The sequence below is a fragment of the Orbicella franksi genome, chromosome 5, assembly GCF_964199315.1.
Source record: "Orbicella franksi chromosome 5, jaOrbFran1.1, whole genome shotgun sequence".
In the NCBI taxonomy this organism is placed as follows: domain Eukaryota; kingdom Metazoa; phylum Cnidaria; class Anthozoa; order Scleractinia; family Merulinidae; genus Orbicella; species Orbicella franksi.
Genome location: NC_138149.1, coordinates 32,746,147 through 32,773,412, shown reverse-complemented (window position 1 = coordinate 32,773,412; position 27,266 = coordinate 32,746,147). Strand labels below are relative to the sequence as shown.

At 40.2% G+C, this 27,266-nt stretch overlaps 3 protein-coding genes across 3 annotated transcripts; 2 read left to right on the top strand and 1 right to left on the bottom strand.

Annotated features, from left to right (window-relative positions):
- Nucleotides 1-1,161: 1,161 nt before the first annotated feature.
- Nucleotides 1,162-16,968, top strand: LOC145488323 (uncharacterized). Its single transcript, XM_081467162.1, has 17 exons — nucleotides 1,162-1,713; nucleotides 2,645-2,749; nucleotides 6,517-7,191; nucleotides 8,325-8,449; nucleotides 9,029-9,121; nucleotides 9,516-9,582; nucleotides 9,811-9,869; nucleotides 10,051-10,328; nucleotides 10,894-11,033; nucleotides 11,452-11,583; nucleotides 12,124-12,637; nucleotides 13,085-13,945; nucleotides 14,262-14,375; nucleotides 14,596-14,698; nucleotides 15,036-15,100; nucleotides 15,279-15,423; nucleotides 15,875-16,968. Exons 1-17 carry the CDS (start codon nucleotides 1,594-1,596, stop codon nucleotides 16,155-16,157), a joined length of 3,879 nt encoding a protein of 1,292 aa, XP_081323288.1. The 5' UTR covers nucleotides 1,162-1,593; the 3' UTR covers nucleotides 16,158-16,968.
- Nucleotides 16,969-20,076: 3,108 nt separating this feature from the next.
- On the top strand, nucleotides 20,077-21,422 carry LOC145487994 (5-hydroxytryptamine receptor 1A-like). The gene has a single exon (XM_081466758.1). The coding sequence runs from the start codon at nucleotides 20,102-20,104 to the stop codon at nucleotides 21,239-21,241; it is 1,140 nt and encodes a 379-aa protein (XP_081322884.1). The 5' UTR covers nucleotides 20,077-20,101; the 3' UTR covers nucleotides 21,242-21,422.
- A 465-nt stretch (nucleotides 21,423-21,887) lies between these two features.
- Nucleotides 21,888-27,127, bottom strand: LOC145487448 (homeobox protein Hox-B8a-like). The gene is made up of 2 exons (XM_081466224.1): nucleotides 26,419-27,127; nucleotides 21,888-22,978 (listed from the first exon to the last, which is right to left on the bottom strand). The coding sequence occupies exons 1-2, from the start codon at nucleotides 26,687-26,689 to the stop codon at nucleotides 22,668-22,670; spliced, it is 582 nt and encodes a 193-aa protein (XP_081322350.1). The 5' UTR covers nucleotides 26,690-27,127; the 3' UTR covers nucleotides 21,888-22,667.
- Nucleotides 27,128-27,266: the final 139 nt, after the last annotated feature.

Genomic DNA, 27,266 nt, shown 5'->3' with positions numbered 1-27,266 from the left:
TTCCCGCCGTATCCCGCAAGAAAAATTTCCCCGAAAGCCGCATAACAAATCCTTTATTGGCCAAGCTTGTTCGGTCAAGATGGCTGGATATTGGCCTCGTTCTTTTTTTGCGAGTTTGTGGACCTCGACTCCGTCTGGGTCCATAAGCACGCAAAAAAAGAACTTGGCCAATATCCAGCCATCTTGACCGAACAAGCTTGGTCAATAACCCATACAGGCTGGTCCCATGCAATACAAGTTCCGTTGTTCTAAAATGGTTGTACATGAGATAACTAGCAAATAAATTAACGTCTTATAATATTGTTTATAGTCGCTGCGAAAAATGCACCTCATCGGTATTTGTCTGTGTCAGAAAAACTGCGAACCGGCGATCCCCATCTGTGAAAAGTCATGACTTAGATGCTGTACTGTGTCCCTTTCAAGAGCAGTTTGAATCACAGAATGACAACGTGACTTACATTTAAATATCTGTCTCAGTGATCTGTACATAGATCTTGGGTGGACGTAAAAATAAAGTAGCTATGCAACAGAATCCGGAGCAGAACTTTCTACTATGTATGATTTTTATTTCAGTGAACAATAACTCGTCCTTATGGCAAGCTCAAGTAGATTCCAAAAGAAGTCTAGCCATGTTTCACAGAAAACCATTCGCCGGAAGGCATTCCATAATGGATATTTCGCACGTACGTTTTTGTATTTCAATAATTCTTAAATAATATTTGTTTTCTATTTTGAGAAAAAGTTTTTTTTTTTCAACAACTCGAATGGCTTGAAATATGATAGTCTCTGACGATCATTCCAGTTTTCATGCAAATGTCCACTCCGTTCTTGAAGTTCTGTTACAGGAGGCACGAAAGTTACTAAAGTTGACAAAAACGCTTTTCTTCTTATAAATATTTTAACTCTCGCTCTGAAATACAGCGGATGATTGGAATACCGTTGTTACGAATCATTTAACGGAGCGGAAATGTGTTATAAAAGAAAATACACATCTGTGAAAAGACTTTTGAATTGACTTATGTGCGTAAATGATATCACGATATGTGTCATACTCATTTTACGCCTACAAATAAATCAAAATAGTGAAAGGATTTAGGGAAAGTTATTCAAACAAAAAAAAAATCTCACGGAAACATTCCCAGTTGACTCGTAGATAAGATTCTGCATAAAATTGTCTTTTTATTATCGAAGAACGTTTTCTGCAGTTGACGTAGAAAAATCTCGAAAACGCTTTCTTTTGCTAGCAATTGTAGTCTTTTATAACTTTGTCATGTATATTGGCCTAAAATCATTTAGCGACTCATTCGAACGTAAACTATTTTCCAGGATGACATCATTCCATTATTACACCCACACCTCCCTAGTAAGTCGCACGTGACCTCCATTTTTATGGCGCAGAAAAGAACGCTTCGTGATTGGCGAGTGCGTGTCACGTGGGAGGCCGTAACCACAAATTCAACCTCACAAATTTATTCATAGCTTCAAAACAGAGTGATTGGAAGTCGAAGTTCGTCGTTGAGGAATGATTGTTTCGTTGTGTTGTAATATTGTGGTGTCCGCCGAAAGATTTGGACTGAATTTGGCGCTAACGGCATGAAGGTGACAGTGTGTTTTGACTCGGTTCGTGTCATTGTCCCCTGTGGAAATGGCGAACTGACCGTGAGTGAGCTTATAGAGCGAGCGGTTTCAAGATATCGCAAGGCTACAAACAAGGCAAGTGTAAATTCTGTTAAGTTTCCATCTTAATTGACAGTTAGGTATTGGTGTTTGAGAAACTTAGGCTTTAGTGGTCTCTTGTATGTGAAGCTTCGAAAGCGACCGAATCAAGATCATTGCCGCTTACGAATTCGACACAAAATGTGCCTCGAGAACCTTCCTGACGGTTTATTAAATTGTCATTTACTACTGCTACTAACGTTTAGTCTTTCCTTGAAGATTGAATAATATTCAAACTTTCTGCGCCGTTTACGGTGCTGTTTTTGAGCTACTTATTTCGTGATTCATGGTATTCAGGGAAAACGTTTACGTGTATTCGATTTCCGGCGTAGTACGGGCGATGAGATGTTCGATTCAAATTCAAATGTATCCAAGGTTTCGAAGTTTGTATCGAGCCAGCAATTGAGAATAATTGCACTAGTCGGTTTCTAAATATTAGATTTTTCACCCTCCGATAGCAACCTTACATAAACATGATACACGGTATAAGCCGCAAGGAAAAATATTCCTGTATCAGCTGGAGTTTCGTCGCCGAAATGTCGGTAAATTGAAGTACGATGCTTTTGTTTTCAGCATGCTACATTGATTTAATGAATATAAGCTTAAGGCAAAACCACAACCGCTTCGTTCCGCTTAAATTTATTTCTTGCAAAGGTGTGCAATGTCCTCGTTAACATATTATCAACCCCAGCTTTGCTTCTTCTCAGGTTTCGCCCTAGCTATCATAAATTGCGTTGTGTATTTACATGATTGGAAGGTTGAATATCAAACCACAAACTGCACAACTTTGAAATGATTATATGCCGTGGTAAATGTGCAAGGTATCGATAGCAAGAGAAGGAGCGATGAAATTGTGACTGACATTTGTAATTATACCGAAAGATCCATTTAATCAACTCTTGGTTTTTATGCGCCGATTATTTTGCAGCCGCCCGATGAGTTTATTCAAGTGCATTTTCTGGAGACGAGCGAAGACCATGGAATACTCGATCCGGACGACATGTTATGCGATGTAGTGGATGATAAGGACAAGGTACAACTATTGCTTTCTTCCCTTGTTTCGTGTCTATTCTGGTGTTTTTCTTAGTAATTACTAGCAGATTAAATTCAAAACTCCTATTCAAAATTCCTAAATGTATCCTGTTTTTATTGAAATTTACAACACTGAAATGAACATTTAATTGATAGCGTGACACGCTTGGCTAAATTGGTCGGCAAACGATTTTCTATTACAAGACAAGAACTCTTTGTTGTTTCTTTGTCATAAGATGTCTTGTATCTCTCCAATTTATATCTCGTTTGGTGTAATTTAGGAATTTCAAATCAGTGTTTTAAGAAGATCAGTCCGATGTTTGTTTAGTGAATTTCAAGTATGAAAGCCTCCTGTTGAGACCGTGTGAAAATATAGCTTTTCCAGACAATCGTTTGAGGGATCATTGCCAATAACGGTTTGGATGACCATACAGTCATCCTTGTTGTAAAAGATGCTTAAAGTGTGGTTTAAACGTTGTTTCCTGCCTTTTTGAGCACTTCAATCCTGTCAATTTGTATTCATACAGGAATTGCAAAATTATATAACTTTTCATGATCACATTGTCATTTCTCTTGACATGCTATTTTGTGGGAAGGTCAGAGATTTGTAAAAGGGGTGCTGGAGTAAACTGTCTTTTTCTCTGTATTTCTACATTTATCCATGGCACATATTTGTTTAATTTATCGCATGGGTCAAAGATTGTAAAATATGTGCACTTTCTGTGTATGCATGGTTCTCAGCACATACATGTATTAGCATGTTTGTGTAGAATGATGGATATCTTATCATGTATACCTGTGTCAACTGAACAAGGTCTCTCCAAAGCTCAACCTTTATCTTACAAACCCGACATTTTTTTTATTCATTCTAAGGATTGATTTACAGTCTAATGGTTTTCTTCTACTGAACCCGAGCATTCATTCGATGTGCAAGATTATTGTGTCTGTGCTTTGAGGGTTTCGCACCATGTTTCATTATTTTACCAGACATAACAATCAACAATGGACATTTTATTAAATAAAACTTCTGTTATCGGAGTCGAGATCAATGATAACAAGGCTTCCAATTGGGAGGTGATTTAAACAGGTCATTTGGTGTCAAGTCCTACAAATCTTTTCCATTTTCATGGGGTATAGCACTGTATGTTGGGTTTAGAAGGAAGTTAATTAAACTAAAATTTAATAAGATTGTAAACTTTCAAAAATATTTTCTAGCCAAAGCTCTTTGTCAAATGCTGCAGACTCAATTCAAATTAAATATAGTCCTACAGGGAGATTATATGTAGTGGCTCAGGTGGATAATTCATACCTGTGAAGGGAAATTAAATTAAGTTGCAACCAACCAGAGCTACCTCATCAGTTATACATTAAATGAACTGGCTCTCATGCAGACGTGAGTCAGGGTGGTATAGAATTCAAATTAAGTGGGTTTCATTCATGAGAGGTCAGTCTTTTCTTGCCCACTGCCCTAGCCTGATTGAGTTGCATGTCAATAAAACATGCTTGTTGAAGTAGTGAATTTTTGTTTCTATGTGTATGTGTTTAGAGAGAATAAAAATTTTATTGTGGATTGTAATGTCACCTTTTTCCTTGAGAAAACAATGTTAAGGGAGGTCCTTAGTACTGTTTGGATACTTTTATTAAATCCTTATTTTAGTCCAAAGGTCAGTAACTAAGTTCTCCTGACATTCCATCATACATTTTCCAAAATTTTTCATTTGAGAACAAGAAGTTTGATAATATAATTTTTGTAGATTATCATCCATTCTCATTGCATGCCTTCCTTGTGGCTGGTTATGATCCAGTATGCAAAGGATTGGAAAGTTATTCAACGCTATGATTAATATGTGGTTTATCACCTCCCCAAGGTGGATAAATATTTAAACCAGTAAGCCTTCCTTGGCAAGCTTTTTAATTCATCCCACTGATCATTTAAACTGTCTTTGGTTTCCTGATTATGTGAAGGTGATTTAAAACAGAATGTTCTGGAGTTTTTGAAGTAATTGTTGTCAGACACAGGCTCCAGTTAACAGCTGTTCTTTTGAAATTCTTATTAATAGCAGTCAGGGTTCTTGGACAGTCTGCGAGAATGGTTGTAGTGATTGTGATTCATGTGGGCTTGCCTCTCTTCTAAGGGGAGAACAAACTTTCTTTCACTCTTGCAATATAGTATGAATGCGACTCAAGTTGAGCTCTGGCAAGGATGTGCTTCTTCTCTCTGTAGGGGTAGAACACATCAGGCTTTTATCTTGACCTAGCCTCTTGAGACAGAGCATCTGGCAGGTCTAACAGCCTGTTACAAAAACATTACTACATGTACTGCGGAAGACTAATATTTTTCTTAAACAATGATCAGATAAAATTTTGTAGGTGGAATGCTCTGGCTCAATTTACTTTAATGTTTTAATTTTTGCATACCAACTCAAAGGTTGCTTTGAATGTCCTGAATGTTCATCAATCAGCTCTTCAGTTTCTGTTGTGGATTTAGATCATAATATTATTAACGATAAGCCCTTCACACTTTTTATTACAGAACTTAGTTTGTCTTTTAATATTGTTAATTCTCAAGGTCTGTGACATCTAGGTTTATGGAACTTATTATAATTACTGGGCCATGTGATGTGATAATATTACTACATATTTCTGTTTTTTCAAGGCTGCCTGGTATCGCAGAAGACATTTAGGGCAGAGAAAAGTTACAAATGTTTAGCCATGCAGTACAGCCCTATAACAGTCATGGCTGTACATGTTAGAATCAATCAAATTTAGGCCAGAAATTCTTCATGCCATCCCAGATATCTTTACTCTGGAGGAAAGTGACCTTCTAACCCAGATTCTAGAAAGCTCCCGCACTTAGCCATCATTGATCAAGTTCTTCATTCTGGAAATATTTGGCATTTTAATTTTTGACAGTGCAGTGAAGTTGTCATTTAGATGTTTACAAGTTGGGAGAACTGTTTGTTTTTGATAATTAAGTTTGATTGAAATGCAGAATATTATCGGATCACTTTGCATGACCTTGACAAATAGGCTGGATCAAAAACTTGCTTTATGTCACATTATGCATAATGTTTAAAGTGTAGTGTACACAGCGTTAGGTGTATAAGAATCATTTAATTAAAACTGCCCATAAGTGGTTTTCAAGAATGGGCCGGTTTTTGTTACTTATTCAAAATTCTATGTTTGCATTTCATTTTCAGTGCTATTTCAAGTCGCAGTCTCAGTAACGGCATTTTGAGTTATTTTGAACATGTACAAAATTGCCTTCAACTGAAGGGACCCTGAAAATAGTAGATAACTTACTTAGAAAAACACCAATTAAAAAAAAAGAGAATAACAAACCATAAAGGAAGCAGGATGGTATCAAAAGGATGGAGAAGATTAACATGCATTACAAATGACAAACTTGAAGAATTTGGGCTAAACATTTCAATATGTACCAACTGTGATGCAGCTCCTTTAAAAAGTCTACACACTCAGTGGCCACATATATTGCCACACAGGGAGAGCTTATTCAAGGTAGTTTCCATAGCAACTACTTGTATCCCTCCCCAGTATCCATAATCAGCGAATTTCACTTCCCTTATTGCTTTATGGAAAATGAAGTTTTCTAGTTTAATTTTTATTTTCCATTCTCAATGGAACCAAAAATAAATTTTTCAATTTACAAAACATGAAACATGAATTTTTTTTAAAAATTAAAATGCCAGCTTAATAATAACATAAATGTGTCATGTAATGACTAATTCTTATGTTAATTCTTACTAGCTACTTGCAGTATTTCAAGAAGGTACCTCGCAGACTCTTCATCGTCCAGCTCAAAATGGTGGATATGGGACAAGTGCGTCATCAGTAGGAACAGCAAGTCCAGACCTCTCCCAGCATGAAGATGAGGCTCCAAAATATATAGAGGAACCGCCGCTGAAACCATATACTTCAATCAACAATAATAAGACTGAAAACACCAATGGTGAAATCAAGACTGTATCCAGGGTAATAAAAAGCCCTCCACCGCCAGTTCCACCTAAACCTGTAAGACATATCAGTGTGAACAGTAGCAGGACCTCTTACATCGAATTGACACCAGCATCAGAAGATTCTGGAATATCTTCACAGGATGATCGATATCGAATAAGTTCGGATTCATCAAAGTCTGAAACAACTGAGAATGTAATAGTGAAACCCACAATTTACAGGACAGGAGAGGCAACATTTGTTGCCATAGGGACGCCTGTTAAACAGGCAATGTATAATGGTCATGCTAACATGGACAGAAGACGTTTTTCATCAACAAGCTCTGACCATGCTGATAATGAACACAGTAATAGTGAAGTGGAAGAAGAAACATTTTCATTGGGTAGGAACAGTACACGGAAATCTATGTTTGTAGACAGCCCTATGCTGGACAGATGGGCAGAGCTACAGGAGGAGAGAATGTTTGTGGTAAGAGACTTAGCCATTATCCTCATACATTTAGCTTTCACATTGTTTGCACTTTTACTCTGATATATGAGAGGTGTGCTCATCCGAGACTGCCAATCAAGTGGTGTATGGTTCTAGTGTGGCTAACATCCCAATTTTTGTGTTCTTCCAAGGGCAACATACTTTTCTAGTGCGCAGTGGATTGATTCTAACTTATTATTTTATCATTTTTACATACGACTGAGAAAATTACTTCATTGTGATTGGTTGAGAGCAAGCCAATTTATTGTTAATTCATAATTTGCACTGCAGTGTAATTTATTAATTTTCTAAGTCATTAAATAAACTAGTACCGGTAATAATTGTATGAAAGCTCAAACAAGTAAGGATTTACACTACTCATATTTCAAAATTCTTTCAAATTGCATTTCCCTAAAGGCTCATACAATTTTGTAAGAAATTTCAAATATCACTCATAGTAAACTCACATACATACAATTCATAAAATTCCTTAATTGTACTTGCATTCGTACATTTACCTTTAGTTAATATTCCCTGTGATGAACTACATGTAGTATCCAATCCAGGTGGAGTTTTGAAATTTCTGGTCATTTCGTGATATCAAGACCTGCAGGATTACAGTACGTGGCATGGTTACAAATGTGACGAGTGTCGGGCTTCTTTCTGGGCCCAAGAATTTGAGCATGCAGTTGACCCTTGCTATCTCAAACTTGGTTGCCTCAAATTCTCGGCTATCTTAAATGCAGACCATTCTCCCTTGGATATGCTCAGTCATGTACTATCGGCTTCTCAGAGTCCCCTGAATTACTTAGAACTATTTTTATTTCCCTTAAGAGTTTGAGATGATGGAATCCACATGTCCCTGCTTTTTACAACTCAGCAAAATTTGTTATTAAGAGTATTCTGTAGAAACATATACTGGTACAGGTATTCATAGTTCATGGTCAAAAGACCTTTGGTTACCTGTAATGTTTACAGTATGTCAAAATGAGCTTGGATGCCTGTGCGAACATGATATATGGAACTTGGAAATCCAGATACACGTAAGCAGAACTTAATTGGTATGTTTCACAAAGGAACTACAAAGCACTTGGAAAGTGGGATTAGTTTTGATATCAATCATTTTTTTCTAGAATAATAACCATCAAGAGGAGCCAGTGAGTACGGTAACATCACCGTCAGAGCCAAGCTCTAATGAACCAGACTTTGCCGCTAAATATAATGATGATCAGCACTCAGAAAGCTCAGAGAGCAGTGGGTAAGTGGACATTTTTTGTATTCACTGCAGACAAGGCAACATGGCTGACTGCTGCTGGGGTGGGTAGGGTAGTGGTCTCAGGGTCATGTCAAACATTCTGCTGTTACAGCTGGATTTTTGTTGGCAGTTACAAGTCCATCCCATGGCCATGTTGTAAATAGCAATATTACATTCATTAAATTCATGAATTTTTTTTTATGTTGTAAATAGCTACACGTAACAGGGTATTTAATTGTGTTGGGATTTTATACTATGTACTGCTCTTTTTAAAAATAGGTTTTGTATTCAAAGCCTCATGTTTTGGAAGCTTTTTGTACTACTTGACGCAAAAGAGATTAATAAATTGTTCATAAGCTATAAACACAAACTGTGTATGGATTTGAAAGCAAACACTGGGGATGTGAAAATACCTAATGCTGCTTTGCGTATAGGTAATAGCTTATTTTGCTCTCATGATTCTGTGACAGAACAGACTTGCCTACATGACAAGCTGCAAAAGCCAAGCTTTAAGGGAGAAAACTGTGAAGGACTTTGAGTTCCAAGTATTGTGATAGATGATTGTCATGTTATTTCGCACAGGGAACCTGATATGCTTATGATTGAGTTAAAACGCGAGGATCCTCTAGAGCCATTAGGATTCACAGTAGCAGGATACAGAACAGCAGATAGCAGGTGCCAAGTTAATATTTTTGTTATTTTTTGTTTTTGTTTTTATCATGTGCCGTGTTTCCTTTTATTTATGAAGTGGGTGGTAAGCCTTCAACTTTAATACGAGTGTCTAGTTGGTTTCTGTATGTCATACCAGGAATGGTTGCAGTGGTGGCGGATTAAAAAGCTCTAGGATTAAATTAAAAGGGGAGGGACTAAAGTCAAGATGGATCTTCTCAAAAGTGGGGTGCAGAAAGGGGGACCTGCTCCAGTAAGCAGAGTGGTAAGGTCCCATCCACTTGTAATCCACTCTCTCAGGGGAAATTCACACAAAAATCCTAGCCAAAATCACTTAACTTAACAATATCTCAAAGTTGTCTTCAGTATGTCAAGTATTATTATTGTTTTTTTCTAATAGGGAACTTGGTCTCATTGTTCGTAATATTTCACCCTCCGGCTGTGCAGCAAGAGATGGTAGACTTGAAGTAAGTTGCTTGTAATTTTAGTTTGGGCATTTGTTTTGTGTAATTTGTGGCTATAAATTATATCACTTTCACCCTTGGAAAATTGTTCATCCATTCATTTGGTACATCGTTCACTCATTCATTCATTTGTTTGTTTGTTCATTCGTTCGTCCTTTCATTCTTTTATTTGTTTGTTTGTTCGTTCGTTCGTACGTTCGTTAATTCATTCGTTCTTCATTATTTCTGCAGATTGCTGATAGGATTGTTGAGGTTAATGGATGGAGTCTTTTGGACATGCCAAATGAAAGGTAACGAAACCAAAATCACCATCATTATGTTTAACTGTTTGGCCTGTGGCACAAATGCTTGCCACTTCTTTGTTACATTATATTCTGATGCATGATGTTACGTGCACAAAAACGTCTCCTCTACATAAGGTACACATGTAAGAAAATTCACACTCAAACCTGCATTTTTGTCGCCTTTCAGAGCAGAGGAGCTGTTTGCTGCTGCTATCAAGGCGCCTGTGGTCAACCTTGGTGTGTCGCGTTCACATTCATTTGTTCCTGGACAGAAGAGTGACGCACAACATGAAGGGGAAGTCATACAAGCTCGGCCTGCACCAGAAAATAGCCAATCAGAGCCTCAGGAGCAATCACAGAGAGAAGTATTACCTTTAACACCTCAATCACTCGTTGGTTCACCTTCGATTCCTGATAGCAGCTTCAAGAAAGTTAACAAGAGAATTCTTATTGAACTAATGAAAGGTAAGAGTATTAACAACAAACAGAGTTAAAGTTATTACTTGGTTTGTTCAAAGTGCAGTTAAGCTACAATTTTAAACTTTCCAGTGAAGGTTTTTATTCACAGTTTTTGAAATTAAATAATCTCAAATTCTAAGAGAAGTAACAATGAAAAACACGTTCACTTCTATAGCTGTACAAGAGAAATTTAAACTGCGGCCATCTTTTAGTCTTAAATTTATGTTGATCAGCTTTCAAACAACCCTGCACATTGGAGGTGCAGTGGCTTTATGGTTAGCGAGCTGGTCTCCGAATCGAGCTGTCTGGGTTCAAGCCCTGGCCTGGGTCATAGTCTTGTGTTCTTGGGCAAGACGCTCCACGCTCACAGTACCTGTCTCTCCCCAAGTGTAGACGTGTATACCGGCGAATTAAATGCTGGGGGTAACCCTGCAATGGACCAGCATCCCATCCAGAGGGAGTAGAAGTACTCTTAGTTGCTTCATCCTACAGAAACCGGGAGAAGCTCCGGCTGTGCAGGCCTCTAGGAGACTAGCGATTAGTAGTACTAATACAAGGCTTACTTTTTCAGGAAATGACGGTCTTGGATTTAGTATCACAACACGTGACAATCCTGCAGGAGGGAATACTCCCATATTTGTGAAGAGTATCTTGCCTAAAGGTGCTGCTATTGAAGGCGGCCAGTTAAAAGCTGGTGATCAAATTGTGGAGGTGTGTATCTGTAAAAGCCTTGTATTGAAATAACCTAAAGAAACAGTTTTGGCTTTAATCGTTATTATGCTTTTGAACGGTGTAGAGACGATAAGGAGTCAAATGTTCTTCATATTTTCCATTTAAAACCCCAAAATAGCGTGCTCAATTGCAGTCTCTTTCGCAGCCGTTATTAAGGTCGTCACGAAACGCTTCTCCCTCACTTAGTGGGGGGAAGCGTTGCGTGACGCCCCTAATGACGGCTGCGAAGAAGACTAGGCCAAGTGGCCAGGGCGCCGGACTTGAAATCCCGAAGACACGGGTTCAAATTCCGTTCTGACGACTATTTGGAGGTGTTTCATGTTAGGCCACAGTAGTAAATAGTCAACTTGTAATTTGCCACTTTTCCTTATTGTTCGTTTTGGCTGCCTTTTTTCAGGTAAACGGGCAGAAAATGGCCGGCAAAAGCCAAGCGGAAGCCGTGAATACTCTTCGAGGCACCAGAGGTCTGGTGACGATTCTAGTTCAAAGAGAAGAAGTGGTTCAATCTCCCCGGACGCCCGCTATAGAGGTAAGAATCAAGAAACAAGGCTGATTTGCAATGAACATTGCTTTATTTTATATTTTGATTTATTTTAAACGTGTGAAACAAGCACAAAAATAGTGTTTGTATGTCTAGTTTTTGTTCTAGACAGTATTTGATTTCTTTTTACTAAGCTTGGTGATTAATTGACAAAACCAATCGGAGCGGAGTTGTTGTTTTCTGGCCAATCATGTGCGGGAAATTCAAACCACTTATGATTTTTTCCCGCGCTTGCTTGCGACATGGTATCCGCATGACTTCCCGCGCATGCCGGCTACATCATGTTTTGCCGCGCTTGACACTGGTTACGGGTCGCTTTCTGATTGGTGTATTGCAGTTTTCCACCCGTCAGTGATTATTAAACTACAGCACTTGTTCAGCTGCCATAAATTTAAAAAAAAATGACTTAAGCCTGGATTTCATGTAAAAGTAAAATCCCCGATCGTCTGGGATTTTCCCGACATATGAAAACCAGGCTTTAGAGCTGAGTAGTTTTAATATGTAGTACCGTCTGTTTTTCCTCTAAAGGTCAATGAAGACAGCTTGCGCCATTTTAGGGAAGAAGGTCTCCAAGTACTTACATTCAAAATTCCTTTGGACCTGTCTGGCGCGGCAGGCCTGGGCGTGAGTGTAAAAGGCAAGTCACGTGCTACGTCTCAACAAGGTCGCGACAGTCCTCAAGACAAAGGCATCTTTGTCAAGTCTATTATTCCAGGGGGTGCTGCAGCCAAGGATAACCGTCTATGCCCAGACGACCAGCTCCTCCGTGTGAACAATAAATCCCTGGTGGGTTTAACGAACCAATCGGCAATGGAGACTCTGAGACTTGCTATGCAATCCACGAGACCCAATCAGGCTTTCATTGATGTTACCATAGCGCGTGAACAAGACGAGACCAACCCACCCCCCGGGGAGTTACTCCAGAGCAGGTCCCTTGAGGAGCTGAACGCGCCTGATCAAGAGAGGCCCATAGAAGCAGTGTCTGTGGAGGAGCCACAGCGCAGTACCTCAGAAACTGATGGCGGTGTTCCCAATAAAGAACGTAAGTTCTTGTTCACTGTATGCTCAACCACTTGCGAACTTGCATCATTTACTAGACTAGATGCACATCCTTCGATGTGCTGCTACTTTAATGAAACATATTTTGTTCGCTCTTGCAAGGCGCGGTGGCCTCATGGTTAGTGCGCTCGTCTCCGGATCGAGCGGTCCTGGCTCGAGCCCTGGCCGGGGACATTGCGTTGTGTTCTTGGACAAGACATTTTACTCGAAGTGCCTCTCTCCACCCAGGTGTATAAATGGATACCGGTAAATTTAATGCTGCGGGTAACCCTGCGATGGACTAGCATCCCATCCAGGGGGGAGTAGAAATACTCCTAGTCGCTTCATGCTACAGAAACCGGGATACGCTTCGCCCTGATGGGCCACTTGGCTCGTATACAGACATATCGCTCTTGAAATTTATTTCGTTTGTCTTTTGTTTGTTTCTTAGGACATCCAAGTAGCGAGGAAGATCAGTTTAACGAGTCAATCACCAATAAAAATCTAACTCCTATTCGTGCGAGAAATGCCGTGCATCGTAACGACTCTTACTGTGTGGCCGTCAACAAGAGCCAGAGTCCTGGAACCCAGTTCTACAGTCCTTTCAGGCAACGCCCAGTTCATCGCCTTAGTCCCCTGGCCATGGGAAATAACCGGGCGCAACCCCTTGCTCCAAGTTCACTAGCAATAGCATCGCCGTCAGGAGCTTCTACTTCATCTGCAGAAAATGTTCCTGCAGGAAGACCCACTAGCACTGTTGCCATACCAACGCCTCCTGTAGGTACCACCGACGAGAGGCCCTCGGGACCTGGTAGCCCTTCACAGGCAACTGTTAAGCTACCACCGCCTCTGCCCCCACCGAGATGGGACTCGGCAGCAGATAATTACCGTTTGCCAGCGGGGCTCCAATTAAGGCTCAAAATGCCAGACCCGCAAAGAGCCCAGGAACAAAGAGACCAGGAAGGAGGGAGCAATGCTAGCTTGCCCAGTACTCCACCCCCACCCGCTCAGTTTACGAACCAGTCGCCCACGACGGAATTCCCTCCTTCATATGACCAGGCGGTAGCCCGCCTTGGAAGGTCTCCACACGCGTCCGTGAGCTCGGAACCTACGACACCGAGTAAAACATGGACAGAAGACAGTGTTGAAAATCCGATCATCGCTCCTCCTAGTCCGTTTTCCTCCGAAGATGGCAATCCATTCCAAAGAGACGGATTCGGACGCCTGTCCATGTCGGAGAAAAGAGGCAGAGCGGCCCTGGACGCTAGGCAGTCGGAGTACTTCATAAAACGAGATCAGGAGAGAAATGAAAGTAAGAAAGCTTTACTGTATTGTGACTAATCGTGTGGATAATTTGAGCGTAAGGCTAGATCAAACCAGAACGGCCTCTTGTTGACTTCGATCTGCGCTTTATTAAACGAGCCGCAAGAACGCGGAGTGGACATGTTCTGCCAGTCTAACGAACTAAGACACTCGTAGGGGATTCTCCTGGAAATAGAGCAGTTTCAAATTCTGTGAAAGCGCACGACAGCCGATTTGAATGCTCTTGTTTCATCGCAATTTATCTCGAGTGTTGTTTGACTTTCTACTTTTCTTTACTAATCGCGCGACTTTCGTTGTTATCGCAGCAGATAACTCAGAGGAAGGCGAAGTCGAAGAGGAAGAAACTTACCCAACTATACAACAGCATCCTCTTAGAAGGGCCGACTCGGAAGATCAGCTGCGGCAACAGTTCGAAGATGGTGAGAAAGAAAGCAGTTGTGCATAGAAACAATTTGAAAAAAAAAAAAACAAATAACAGGACGAGGAAGCCTAACAAAAGTAATCAACCTATTTAAACGTAAGACAGCCAACGATAACAAGCATAGAGATGGGTTCCAAAGTTGAAACTGTAAATCTCGTTGTGTTTAGGCTTTATAATTACACAAAACTGACTTATGAATGTTCTATTCCATTTGCTAGATTCCAGAGAAGAAATACGAACTTCTCCTTATGGTCGGATGCAAAAGAGCCGTTCAACTGGGCAGCTAAAACTTGTAGGAATCAAAAACGTCAAAGACAAAAAGTAAGTACTGTCGAAATTCAAAATCATTCGCGAAACGAAACCAAACAGTGTTGGTTTGATTATAAAGTACAGCAGTTGAGATAATTCAGGAACTCATTCGAAAGTGGCGACAGCTAATGAAGGTGGGCTGGAATTGAACTGCAATGTTTGAAAACGTATTCCCACTTATCTCATGCCAAATTAAAAGCTCACTGAAAAAGGTGAAAGCGATATCTAGCTGCCTGGCAAAGCAGCAGATGTTTCTTGATCAGTTAAATGGAAATCTGGACTCCTCTCGCAGTCTACAAAGATAAAGTTGTTTAAACTCACGTGCCTGTTTTCAACTTCTTGTTTTCAGATCAAAAAGCAATGACAACCTGAGTTTCACTAGTGCCGTGGAAAATGCCAACCGATCTTATCCAGGTGACCTCATTTTCTGTTATTTATAAAATCGCATATTCATAGCATTTCAGGAGTACTATAATTGCTGTTTTGTGTAAAACGAAACTACACTGACTCTATTCATGTAGTTAGGTGAAATGAAGTTTTCCGTGTACAGACAATGACCTCTATGTGACATTTGTTTTGCGTGACATTGCAGGTGACATCCAGAATGGTCACGCCAGGTTTAGTCCGTCTGAAGAGGAAGTACCCATCACAATGAAAAGTAACGCGGACTTCAGTGCAGTGCAACAGAAACTTGCTGCGAAAAAGCCTTTCTACAAAGGAATCAGTTCTGTGTTTAAGTAAGTCCTCGTCCATCTGTCAATGTTTTTTTTTTTCAAGCTATCTTGGCAGGCTTTGAACTCGAACAGCGCCTTGATTAATTACAGCAAACATGCTGTTTATTTCCAACCAATTTGGAGTTCAGCAAAACAAAAACTTCTCTTGATTCGGCTGACACTTGCTTTCTCGCGTTTTGCACGGCTTACATCATTTCCCGCGCTCAAAACAGGTTTTCCGCGGTTGGCACCTGTGGCACTTTTTCCCGCGCTTGTTACTACGGTTACACATTTTCCCGCGCTTGTTACTACGGTTACACCTTTTTCGGGGTTTCGTGAGGGTGACACTTTTTTCCTCGCTCGGCATCGGTTAGTCGTTTTCATGTCTTCGCAAAACCCCGGTGCAGCTTTATTATTGCGCGGTAAGGTTTTTTGATGTAAAACTTGAATGCTATGTGATTAATTTTCCCTCTAGGATCGGCAAAACCAGGCGCGGAGATTACAATCTATCAGACAGTGATGGATCGGCCTTCAAGCACACGTACAACAGAGAAGCTCTCATCGACTTTCCATCCGAACAGAGATACCGACAGCTTGTCAATCATTACGGTCAGGAGAAACCCTCAGAGCGCTCCAACACGCTGCCGACACGCAGCCGAAAGAAACACGAAGCCAAAGAAAAGGCGCTCGAAGAAAAACGACCCGTGCAGACGATGAAAGTCGGAAGAGTGACAGTTACTCCGCCCACGAGGGTTTGACGCACGTGGCTTACAACCTTGAGTAACAGTTACTATGGTATCTGTGTTCATACGTTGCTTAGAGTCCTGAGTGACGGTTGCTAAGGGACACCGAGCACATAACGTGTCTTTATCTGCATGTCAAATTTCTTCGCGTATTTCGTCTGGAAGAGAAATGACGGTTTTTTTAATCGAGGAATGCGTCACCGCCCTGGTGATTTAAGATAAATGTTATTTTTCCGTCTCAGGAAACCCATCTATGAATCCTGTGGGTTATTAATCGCTTTGGGAAAGTGGGATTTCGCGAAACAAAATTCTTGCATGAAAAGGATCGTTTATTGAGTGTCATCGTGTATCAAAATGATGAAAAAAAGCTTTATACATGAGGTGACTCCAATAACAATCTAATGTACGTCCTTAATGTTTTGTGCAGCCAGACGCAAGAATTATCTTTTCCTACAGCACTTAAAACACGCCCAGGCGATATTAAGCTTAATTTATCGCAATGTATTTGTAGATTTGTTTCCTAAAGAGCGATTATTTTTTGAAACAAAAAAAGAAAATCCAATATTTTGCTCGTCGTTTTTGTAAAATACCTCAAAAGCATATCTTACCTTGTAGTGTATATATACGCCGCGTTTAATTAATTAGTTGAATAGTAGGTTTTGATAGAATTATGTCCAATATATACATATAATTAGCTAGGTTTGTAATAATTGTTTTCAGTTGCGGTTACCCGAGAGTAATTAAACTCATTTATGAAAATTGTTGGCCATACTCTACCTTAAACGATCAGCTGTGCCGACATTAAACGGTTGTTTTGTAATCACGAGTTGTTTGTCTGCAAATTGAATTAGCCACTTTAGAATGAGGAGAAGTCTGGAGCGAGTCTCATCTCGCAGTGGCTTGTGTTACAGTTACTGGCGGCAGCATGACTCCTTCAGCATGCGCGAGTTTTAGCCGCGCGCCAGGTTCCAAGTTTGAAAACAATGGCGGGAATTTTGTCGATCGTGTAAAGAAAAAGAAGTTACGAACTTAATATGCTTTCCCAATTTTTCCGGTAAGCAGCAACATTCTCATGTCACTAATGGAAATCTGGTGTATTGATTTCGTGGGGAATCTTTTTTTTTTCTTTCGAACAAAATTAACATTAAAATAATAATAATAATAATAATAATAATGATAATAATAATATTTAATATTTCTAAGGCGCAAATTAGCATGTGAATATGATCAAATGCGCCTATTAAAGAAGGTTTCCGAACCCTTACCTTCCCGCTGTCTACAAGAAATTTCGGTGCGAAGACATTTTTTTTTCCCACAAACCCTCTTTACATATTCCTCCATATAAGCTCACTACTAAATGTATAACCAAGAAAACCTCTCAGCAGGCAGGGGAGCCTTGTTTTCTTTTAAAGAGTGAAATGCCGAAAAAAGTCGTGCTTGCCCAATTATAAATTAATCAACCGATCCACGTCCTCGCGTACCTTATTACAGTCTGCCGTTCTTTCCACCACCCGCAGGTATGGCGAGAGACGAGCAGAAAGCCGCGCAGTACGTTTTTCCGCTCTATAAATGGCTTCTCATCTTCTGTTCTCTCCAGTGACGATCCCACAAGCGTTTGCGAGATGAGATCGCACCAGATTTCTTCACGTTTCTAAAGAAGCGAATAGACTTTTTCACGGTTACCTTGTCTCATTTGCATTACATTAGAAACTAAATGTAAAATGCGAATTGCGCATTTTAATTTTCAGTGCTGCCAGTAGGTACTGAAAGAAGAGGAATTGATTACCGAGGGGAATTTTCGAATTCTCTAAAATAGTAACATGAAGGGTGCATGGTGGCCAGTAGTAAGAATTTGTATCCTGACCTTAAAGTTGGTTTCGTTTAGGTTTAGCGCGGGTGCACCTGGTTCTCTCTATTATTGAGGCAAAAAAAAAAACATTCGTTCATAATTAACTCCGTCGCCAGTCAGGTGTCGCCGTCTTCTTGTAGTTATTAGGCTGATTTAGCAAGGGAACGGGAACGTCACTTGACGGCGGCGCACGCAGTACAAATAACCACATATGGTCAGATGACGACTGCAGGGCGCGCGGAATAACCTAGATTCTGTTCTAATTTGACCATATTTGGCTATTTATACTACGCGCGCCGTCGTCAAGTGACGTTCCCGTTCTCTTGCTAAATCAGCCTAGTATCACTAAAGGCTAACGCTTCGGCCAACTGGACTAGAGGGAAGAATTAGCTCAAACCGCTCTTCATTGAGAACGCAACCGTATGTATTTTTAACCATTGTTTACGATTAATTTTCGAAAATAGTTAACGGTTGTCTTTTTCTGTACCTTGTTCTGTTTTCCACTCAATTCTGGCTCCATTGCGCTTAAACAAAAGCGATTGTGTCACAGCTGAGTTTTGTCCGTTTTATTACGTTTCGCCAAATACTCGTCAAGAAACTTAATGTTAGCGAAGAAATTCAGACTTCTATGAATCTAAAAGCACAAAACTATAGCTTCATTACAAAGAAATGCTTCTCCCAGTCTTTATAATAAAGACGACAAACAAACGACATTAACTTTGAAAACTGTCAGCCTAACAGGTTTTCAAAACCCAGGCCACGATATCAAAATACGTTTTAGTCTTTTTCAATTTCTGTCCATCTGCATCCTAACTTCTTTAATTTGTGTTTGCGGTGTTATTGAAAGTTTCGAATGGTTATTTTATATTTCACTCAATTTGATGATCCTCCAGTGTGGAGCAGGTTGTTATCAGTCTTCTGTCTCTAGTATTTTCGAATACTTTCGGATATATTAAAAATAATATATATTCGCTACCAAATCATTTGCTATTGAAATTATCATTTGTTACCAGTAGCTTTGCGTGTGAGATCAGAAGTGGATTTCCAAGCAATGCAGATACGAGGAGATCGGCTCAAAAGAGTAATTCTGGACAAGGATTCTCACTCACACGACTTTTTCATTTAACGCTATTTTTTAAGCTGGATTTCCATTGCCACGTTAGAGCGTAAGTTTTAATGGCTTCCATCGCGTAAAATACGGCAAAGAAAATGTACGGACGGCTAACCAAACAGACAAAATGTGGTTCAGCTTTTTCCGCAGACGCAGACTGTCCGTAAAGAAAATTAAAATTGAAATCTGCAAGCAAAGAGGTTTAGAAGCTCTACCCATAATGCTTTGCATTTGAACTATATCATCGTTTTTTCGATCACGTGATTATTCATTTTGCTATGGATTTCATTGAAGTCGTGTTACAAACTGCTCCCATATTTCGCAAAAGAAAGCTTATTTATCTCTATTGTTTTGATCTCGGAGCAAAAGAAAGTGTTCAGCTGGAACAATTCCCTTGTCCTCAAGTGAAATAGTTCTTGGCCACGTCAGTTTCCCTGAAAAAAATTGCCTTACAAAGGATGTGCGGATATATATTTCAGGAGAACGTAATAAGTCTTCTGAATCTTCTTCTGAATCTTCATCAGCCCTTTTGGAAGTGATGAACAGTTGTGATATTAAGTTAAACTTCTCAACGTTTTATTTCTTAGTTTGCCAGTTAATTATCGCTTAAATAAATCTTTACTTAATGAGCACCTGGCTTCATAAACTGCTAGAGTCAAATATAAACAAGTTCAAATAAATACTGCGGGCGTATTTTCTACAAAATACGACAAGTTTGTCTCAGATGAGCTTTATCCATGTCTTTTAGTGACCTATTTGGGTATATTGAATGACAAGAAGTTTCACTGACGTTTGTACTTCTCAGACTTTAGTTGGTTTTTGCTGGTAATGGAAAAGGAACATAAAAATGTCTGTCACTTGACATCACAGCCGAAGTCACAACAAAAACTACAATTAGCAATTATCTACAAAAATATTCGTAGATAAAACATTCTCTCCTCTTTAATTGCAATGCAGGAACTGGAATAAGAAAATACAAGATTATTATCCTAGTCCATCATGAATGAGTCCCGATATGGCAATTGGACCAACGCAACAATTATTCAGTTCAGTGTTACAGTTGTGTACTCCACAATTTACGCGTTGATTATCGCAGTATCTCTTCTGGGAAACCTCGCCGTCTGTGTGGTGATACTAAGCACCAGGTCCTTGCGGCGGTCTGTCAACGCTTGCTTCATAGTATCGCTGGCAGTGTCCGACCTCATGACCATGTGTCTCGTCGCATCGTTTAATCTGGAGTTAACTATATCACATGACAAATGGAGCCATGGTGAGATAATGTGCAACGTTTACACCACCGCATATTTGCTCACAGTCCCTACGTCCATTCTCACCTTGCTGGCTTTGACGTTTTATCGCTACAGAACCCTTCAAGACCCTCTTGATCGTTTCAAGGAATCGCCGCTGATGACTCGCAGGCGCTCCTCACTGGTGGTTTGCATTTTGTGGGCTTACTCGATCTTGTTTTCACTCGCCCCGGTCCTTGGCTGGAAAAATTTTTCAAAAAGTGTCCACAATGGATTTTGTTACTTCAATATAACTTTGGTTTATTCATTTTTAAGCTCCATGCTGAATTTTGTAATACCCGTGTTGGCTTCTAGTTGTATTAACCTCAGAATGTACCACCTTGTCCTCAAAATGTCACGTAGTCCATTGCAACCTGGTGTACGTGGTACAGAAAGCGAACCCGTTCCTTTCAAAACGACGGAATGCATCAGTTTATCGGCTGTACCTGAAAACAACGACGAAACAACGGAAGGCAAACCAATGGAGCATTTCTGTCATTTCCCTCCAACTGAGCGATACAGTCGCTTGGAGCTGAATAGAATCCAAAATGAAACTGCTGTCAGAAAATTAAAACAAAGGCGTAATGCTCGCGCGGCTAATACAACCTTTTTAATCGTGTCCTCCTTTATTTTTTGCTGGCTTCCGTGGACATCACTGAGTATAGCATTTGTTTTTTGTCAAGAGTGTGTTTACACGGTTCCAAATGAAGTGAGCAGGTTTCTTTGGATGCTGGGATTCTCCAACACGGCCATAAATCCTATTTTATACAGTTTCCGAAGTCCTGAGTTCAAGAAAGCCGTTAGAGAAACAATTGGTAAAGGCCGAACTCAGGTCAAGGAGTCTAGATTATAGTTAGACTCCTTACCAACTTTAGCAACTATACGTATGCACGGCATAAAGGCAAGCCAAGCTTGTTGTTCTTCATTGTTCAATCAAGCCACGCCCAACAGACAAAATCTTGGTACCTCTTAAGGGTTCTTTTCAAAATTTCCGATCAGCACCCCCGTCCTTTTTATGTGGAAGTCCCCTCCCCCCCCCCTCCGGGACCGTGCCATCAACCGTGGCTGTACCGTCCACTCAGAACTCTTCACAGGATATCCCGGCAAACACATTTAAAACCAAAAATTGGGAGCACTGTTATAGAGCTTCGTTTGCAGTTTGAACTAATTTTTAACTGTATCTTACATGTAGTCCTGAGTTTTATAAACTATTAACGCGGCCTTCTTATGACAAACTGATTCCATGTTTAAATTTATCTGACGGTTTAGTGTCCGTCACTTTTCGAAAGCCACCGACGACGTTTCTGATTTAGTATTCTCGTGTAACTATTTGATGGCACTATAGTTTTACATAACTTAGTAACAGTAGTGGCTGCAGTAGTAGCGCTGCAGTGGAAGCGACAGTAGGAGTAGGAGTAGCATTAGTATCAGTGGCAGAAAAAGTGATTTTAACTTTTATTAGGGATTGAAGAAGCAGTAACAGCAGTGGTAGCAGTAGCAGTAGGAGCAGTAGCAGCAGCGGCAGCGACAGGAGGCAGGAGCAGGAGCAAACATTAAAGTACTCCATAGACCCAAAAGTTAAAATCACTTTTTTACAGTGTAATAAACAGTATCACGATCATGCAAGTGCTTCTCGATGCTTTTTATTTGAATGGTCGCACACTAACGGGAGGAGTTCCGATCACAGCATAGTACGAAAACACTCCGGCACCTGTCAATTGCTTGTCACGACTGAACAAATGAAAGACTCCCTTAACTGAGGAGCGGACAATTATCTGTTTGAGAGCGGGGGGCGGGGGAGCTGGGGCAATTTTCTGGGGAATGAAATTCAATTTTCTCACCTTTAGGTTGTGCAAGATTATTTTGGTGGGCAATAGCTTGTGGAAGGATTTTTCAAAAGTCAAACAGAGGACCTGGTTAGGTGAAAGCACTTGCTCGATGTTTTTCCCGTGGCTTCCCTTGTACGATTTTTTTAGCAGTTTTTGCTGTGCAAAATTTGTTTTGGAAATTGTCCAACCTCCCCCACCCTCAAAAAGATAATGGTCCGTCCCTAAAGGATGACTAATTATCCCACTGGTAAAACAGAAACTTTCAAAGTACGTAAGAAAATCATATCAATCACCAAGATAAGAAAAGTACATTTTCTTTTTGCGCAGTTTTTCCTCGCGCACTTATCAGTATGATCAGTTAAACAACACACGTTTTTTCTTAATCCGTATTTCTTACTCAATTCCTCTTCTTGAAAGAGCGGGTCTGTTTTTTCCTTATGGCAACAAAAGTCAATGTTTCTGCGCACCGGGTGCCCCACGGGACAGCTTTGTGCTTTGTTTTTTCGCCTTCTGTCGTTGTCTCCACTTGACTCGTCTGTTTTGGAACCACACCTTAATTTGATGTTCTGTAAGTCCAATACACAGAGACAAGTGATAACGCTCCCGTTTGTTCAAGTAGTGCTGAAGCTGAAAGCGGTCTTCTAGAGTCTTGCGCTGGTGGTCAGAGAAAACCGGACGGGACCAGGGTGTGGAGTGAGTAATTTGCCTTGTTGTACTGCGGGGAGTGGCGAGGGTAACATTAAGACGCTTACCAAACAGGTCTGAAAAACAGACAGAATAAGATAGCTTTATGATCAATTGGAGACACAGTCTGAGATGAAATAACTTTAAGAAATGAAAAGTATTAACATGTTACCCAAGGCTAAGTTTCAAGATATGATGACATTGCATCAGACCTGAAAAGTTTTCATTGCGCGATAAGGTTGACGTGTTGCGTGGAAGAGCAGTTTTCTCGGAAGTCTTTTAAGGTTTTTAGATCTATCTCTCTAGAGTGTGTTTCCGGCGAATTAGTAAATACCAAAGCGAAGATCTCTCTCTCTCTCTTGCCCTGATAAAAACAACAAGGTAATTGCTTGTTTTATTTACAGGGCGTCAACCGTAAGACCACTGATAGGGTAAACTTTAACAATAAATGTAGCCAATATTCGAAATATTGCTCTTCTGTGCCATCATGTAAGCCACTTTTTTGTAACATTTTTCTGTATAGCACAGAAGCTATTTTCTCAGATTGTAACGTGAAAACGTTGCATAACGATTAAGATAATGGTGTTAAAGTGATACAAGGACAACTTCGATCTCAGAATAAAAGCAATTTAGTTTTGCAATCGGTTTATGACGTATCAGATGTAAAAACTTTACAAAGTCAAATCTTTTTGGAACACGCAATATTAATTTTTAGGCATCTGTCAGTAGCACTATATCAATAAAATTTAAAAACGGATTATGGCAATATCTTCTTATTGCAAGTTCAAAGGTGACGCTCGGCGTCAAAGGACTCACGCAAGGTTTGAGTTTAAAAGCAAAAATTGCGCGATCTGCATAGGATTTGAATCGATCACTTCACGTTTGCCCATGCGAGCTTCGGGTGCTCCATATAATCACTGTTTTAAGATTAAATAAATTACAATATTTAGAATGGAAGCTACATCAGCCTCAGCTGGATTTCATCCTGGCCATGGTCGAATTGAAATTTGGGGATGATGTTTTTTTTTTTCAGGATGGAGAAAAACCGGAAAACCCAGAGAAAGCCTCGGAGCAAGGCGAGAACCAACAACAAACTCAACCCACATATGGCACTGGGCCGGTGCCATTTAAATTAATAAAATAACTATCTTAGTACTAGTCTAAAGTTTTACTGTTTACAAGTTAACTGTTTTAGCCAAGTACGTAGGTCGCTAGTTCACTACAGGTTGCTCAGTTATTACAGTTACAATTACTGAGAGCTGACCACTGTTGAGTCCGTGCTATTCAGGCTAACCGGTACACCATTTGGGCTGAATGGAGCGCTATTCAGTCTTAACCAGGCAAACACGTTCACGGTTTTACTAACAACTCAACCCAAAAAAGACTAAAGCTTAAATTCTACCCAAAGGTATCTCAACAAACAAAGCACAGAATTCCCACTTTCTAGTCCAGTATAGTCAAAGACATTCTCTGGGTAGTTGAACTCGCGAGGCTTAGATAACAATGGGTTTCCTGACTGCCTCCGCACCATGATTTACCATGATCTCAGTTCTATTCTGAGCTATTAAAAAGCGACATGTTTTAAAATTGAAAGTCTCTCTGCAGGGTATTTTGCCCTATTTTGTCAACTTTTACCCCACGAACAAGCGATTCACAAAGGAAATGTTTGATAGATCATATGTTTCGAGGTTTTGAGCGAATTGATTTTAATCATCATTTGAAAAAAGGATCACGTGATCACTCATGACAATCTCAAGCCTCGTTCCCAGGCTTTCTCTTCCTGAGTGTCCAGAAGACGAGAGACCCTGGGAACAAGGTTGGACAAGAATCATTTACTATTTACGAAAGTCTTCCTTTAAAACAACCTTGGAAATACTGTAGATACGAAGTTCAGTTTCTGCGAAACTGTCTGCAAGGCTCCGTTTGCTAACACTTATGAAGATTACTTCAAGCCTTAATTTTGTTTCATTTTTTAGTCCGAATCGGAAACAAAAGGTCGTCTAAAGCGACTTCGCCTCAGTTCAAATTACTTCGGGAACCCACAGAGAAACCCGGTATTGCAGCTCAACAATTCCAAAGACTTGATGCCTTGACCTGCATTGTAAGAGTATAATAACTCCAACACAAACAGTACATTTTCTACATTTCACGATGAAGAAATTATCACTTCTTCAAATGTGACCTCGGCAAATGTAATCTACTTTCTTCCCCTGCTAAGACTACCCCTACTAGGAATGAACTTTGAAATTCGGCCTTTACCCAGAGCACTACATATCCTTAGAATAGTATTGACAAGATGTTTTCAAACTATTTTAATCGGCTTCTAAGAGAAACAGACCAGTTTCAAGTAATCTCTCGAAGTCAATCACAAATGCTTTTTTTCCGTAGATTGGCAATTTCCGGGACGAATTCATGGTGTAATGTATCGAGGCTATAAAAAGATTGAATTACACACTAAAACAATCACACTCATAGCTTGAATCACTTTATCTTTAATTTCATTTGATTTTTCCGGCATCAAATGCACGAAATGTTGAATAACAACATGACAGGTGTCTGATAAGTTTTGTAAACATGCCGGATGTGTAAGCGACTCTTTGTCCGAAACCAAGATGGCCAGTCATGACCAATAGAACGTATAATGGGACTATAATGCGCGCCGGACACACACGCAGGCAACAATTGCGCCACGGCCACACTGTTTGAAGGAAGATGCCCCCCGCTGAATTTCATTTTTTTTTTTTTTTTTTTTTTTAACCAAAAAGATGGTTGAATTCCCCGGAGTTCGTTTACCTTTTAAGCCTTGCACTATTTAAAAGAGTTCGAAAGCCACAGTTATTTTAATGCGCCGTTCGTAATGCGAAGAAAATTCTCTGGTGATCTCTTTTGGGCATTGTGGTTTTCAGACATGATGAGAGGTCGCGCTTGAGAATTTCCAGTTCTATCGCGAATTCGTCGTGTGTGTCTAAATCTCGTCGGCGTTTGTGTTTTGCGAGCAATTATGAAAGGTTTTTATAGCAAATTAGCAATGAATAGAATCAGTAAGCTGTTAACGATAATCAGATCGGCTAAAAACCGTTCTATTTAATCTCCACTCTATTCGATTCGCGCCTGTCAGTAGAATTTTTTCACTGTTATTGATCCAGGTACATTTGGTCTTCGTTCAATTCGACCTGGAGTATTGCACCACAAAAAAAAATTCCGCACGAATTTATCCGTTTACATCGGTTTGTCTCAGAGCCCAACACTGCAGGGGTTTAAAACACAACATTGAATACTGGCCAATAAATCGTTTAATTCTGTTAAGTGTACCTATTAATCGGAGTTGGAAAATCCGTAAATCGCGCAAACACATGAGGTGAAGGCAGGCTAAGTAGCCAGGGCTTGCACGCACACAAGGCCTTTTTTGCACCGGATTGTCTGCCTATAATATTATATCAATAACGAGCCGATGATTTCTCTACGCATAAAGGTCGCCCTTTGCTCTTTCTGGAATTAAGTGAAGTCAAATTTTTACCTGCTTTGGAAGAGCCATAAAGGATCCTGTCAATTCCAAACGAGAGATGCTCCTGTTGTTTGAATGTTACAGCTTTCCTCGTGATATTTCCCGTCTCGGACGCCAAGCTTGTTTTTGTCAGTGCTTTTGCTGACACATTTGTACAACCGTTTGTACAAAACGGTACGAGAGATACACTCGATTGTAGCGGTGCTACAGAGCCGTTAACGGAACTTGCTCGTGGAGGAGTTCCGCAGAAGTTGCATTGGTAATAAACCATTATCGAACTCATAGCTATCTTCACTCGAGAGATACAGAAAGCCACTCCGTGCGGTACAGACCTCCCACGCAAGTAGCTAAGGCTAAATTCAGCTTAGCTCAGTCGGCAAAGTTCGCTGTCCCACACCTGTTTATGCCAATCACCTTATCAGTTATAGACTATCTCTCCACGCATCGTGCACGCATCAGTCTGTTACCATTGCACTTCCGGGGGGTTCTTGTTGGAATTTTTGGAGGGAGTGCGCCACTTGGTTCTTGCAGCCCTTACCTTATTTTACAGCAAATGTATGATTCTGTTTCAAATATATTTCACGCCACACCTTGTAAGACTCGTACCCTTTTCAGACCTGTTCTTTTCAATCCACGCCCTATTTCACCCGAAGAAGTAGAAATCGAAGAATTAAGTGCTTTGCTCTTTTCTTTATTTACACATTACAGACTGTTGATAGAAATGAAGATTATATCGAAAAATCTATCGGCCTTGCTGACTTTCAAGAGGAAAACTTCACTCAAAAAGGCAAAATCCATATTGCGTTTATACTGCCACAGCTCAAAAGACTTTACTCCCATTTAAAGTAAATTCTGATAAC

What these genes read in the sequence shown, in the direction of transcription:
- LOC145487994 (XM_081466758.1), top strand. Translation starts at nt 20,102, where the DNA reads ATGAATGAGTCCCGATATGGCAATTGGACCAACGCAACAATTATTCAG.
- LOC145487448 (XM_081466224.1), bottom strand. Translation starts at nt 26,689, where the DNA reads ATGAGTTCGATAATGGTTTATTACCAATGCAACTTCTGCGGAACTCCT. An exon ending in TTATGGCTCTTCCAAAGCAG is followed by an intron (nt 22,979 to 26,418) that starts GTAAAAATTTGA and finishes TCTGTTTTTCAG; the next exon opens with ACCTGTTTGGTAAGCGTCTT.
- LOC145488323 (XM_081467162.1), top strand. Translation starts at nt 1,594, where the DNA reads ATGAAGGTGACAGTGTGTTTTGACTCGGTTCGTGTCATTGTCCCCTGT. An exon ending in TACAGAACAGCAGATAGCAG is followed by an intron (nt 9,122 to 9,515) that starts GTGCCAAGTTAA and finishes TTTTTCTAATAG; the next exon opens with GGAACTTGGTCTCATTGTTC. An exon ending in GCGGCAACAGTTCGAAGATG is followed by an intron (nt 14,376 to 14,595) that starts GTGAGAAAGAAA and finishes TCCATTTGCTAG; the next exon opens with ATTCCAGAGAAGAAATACGA.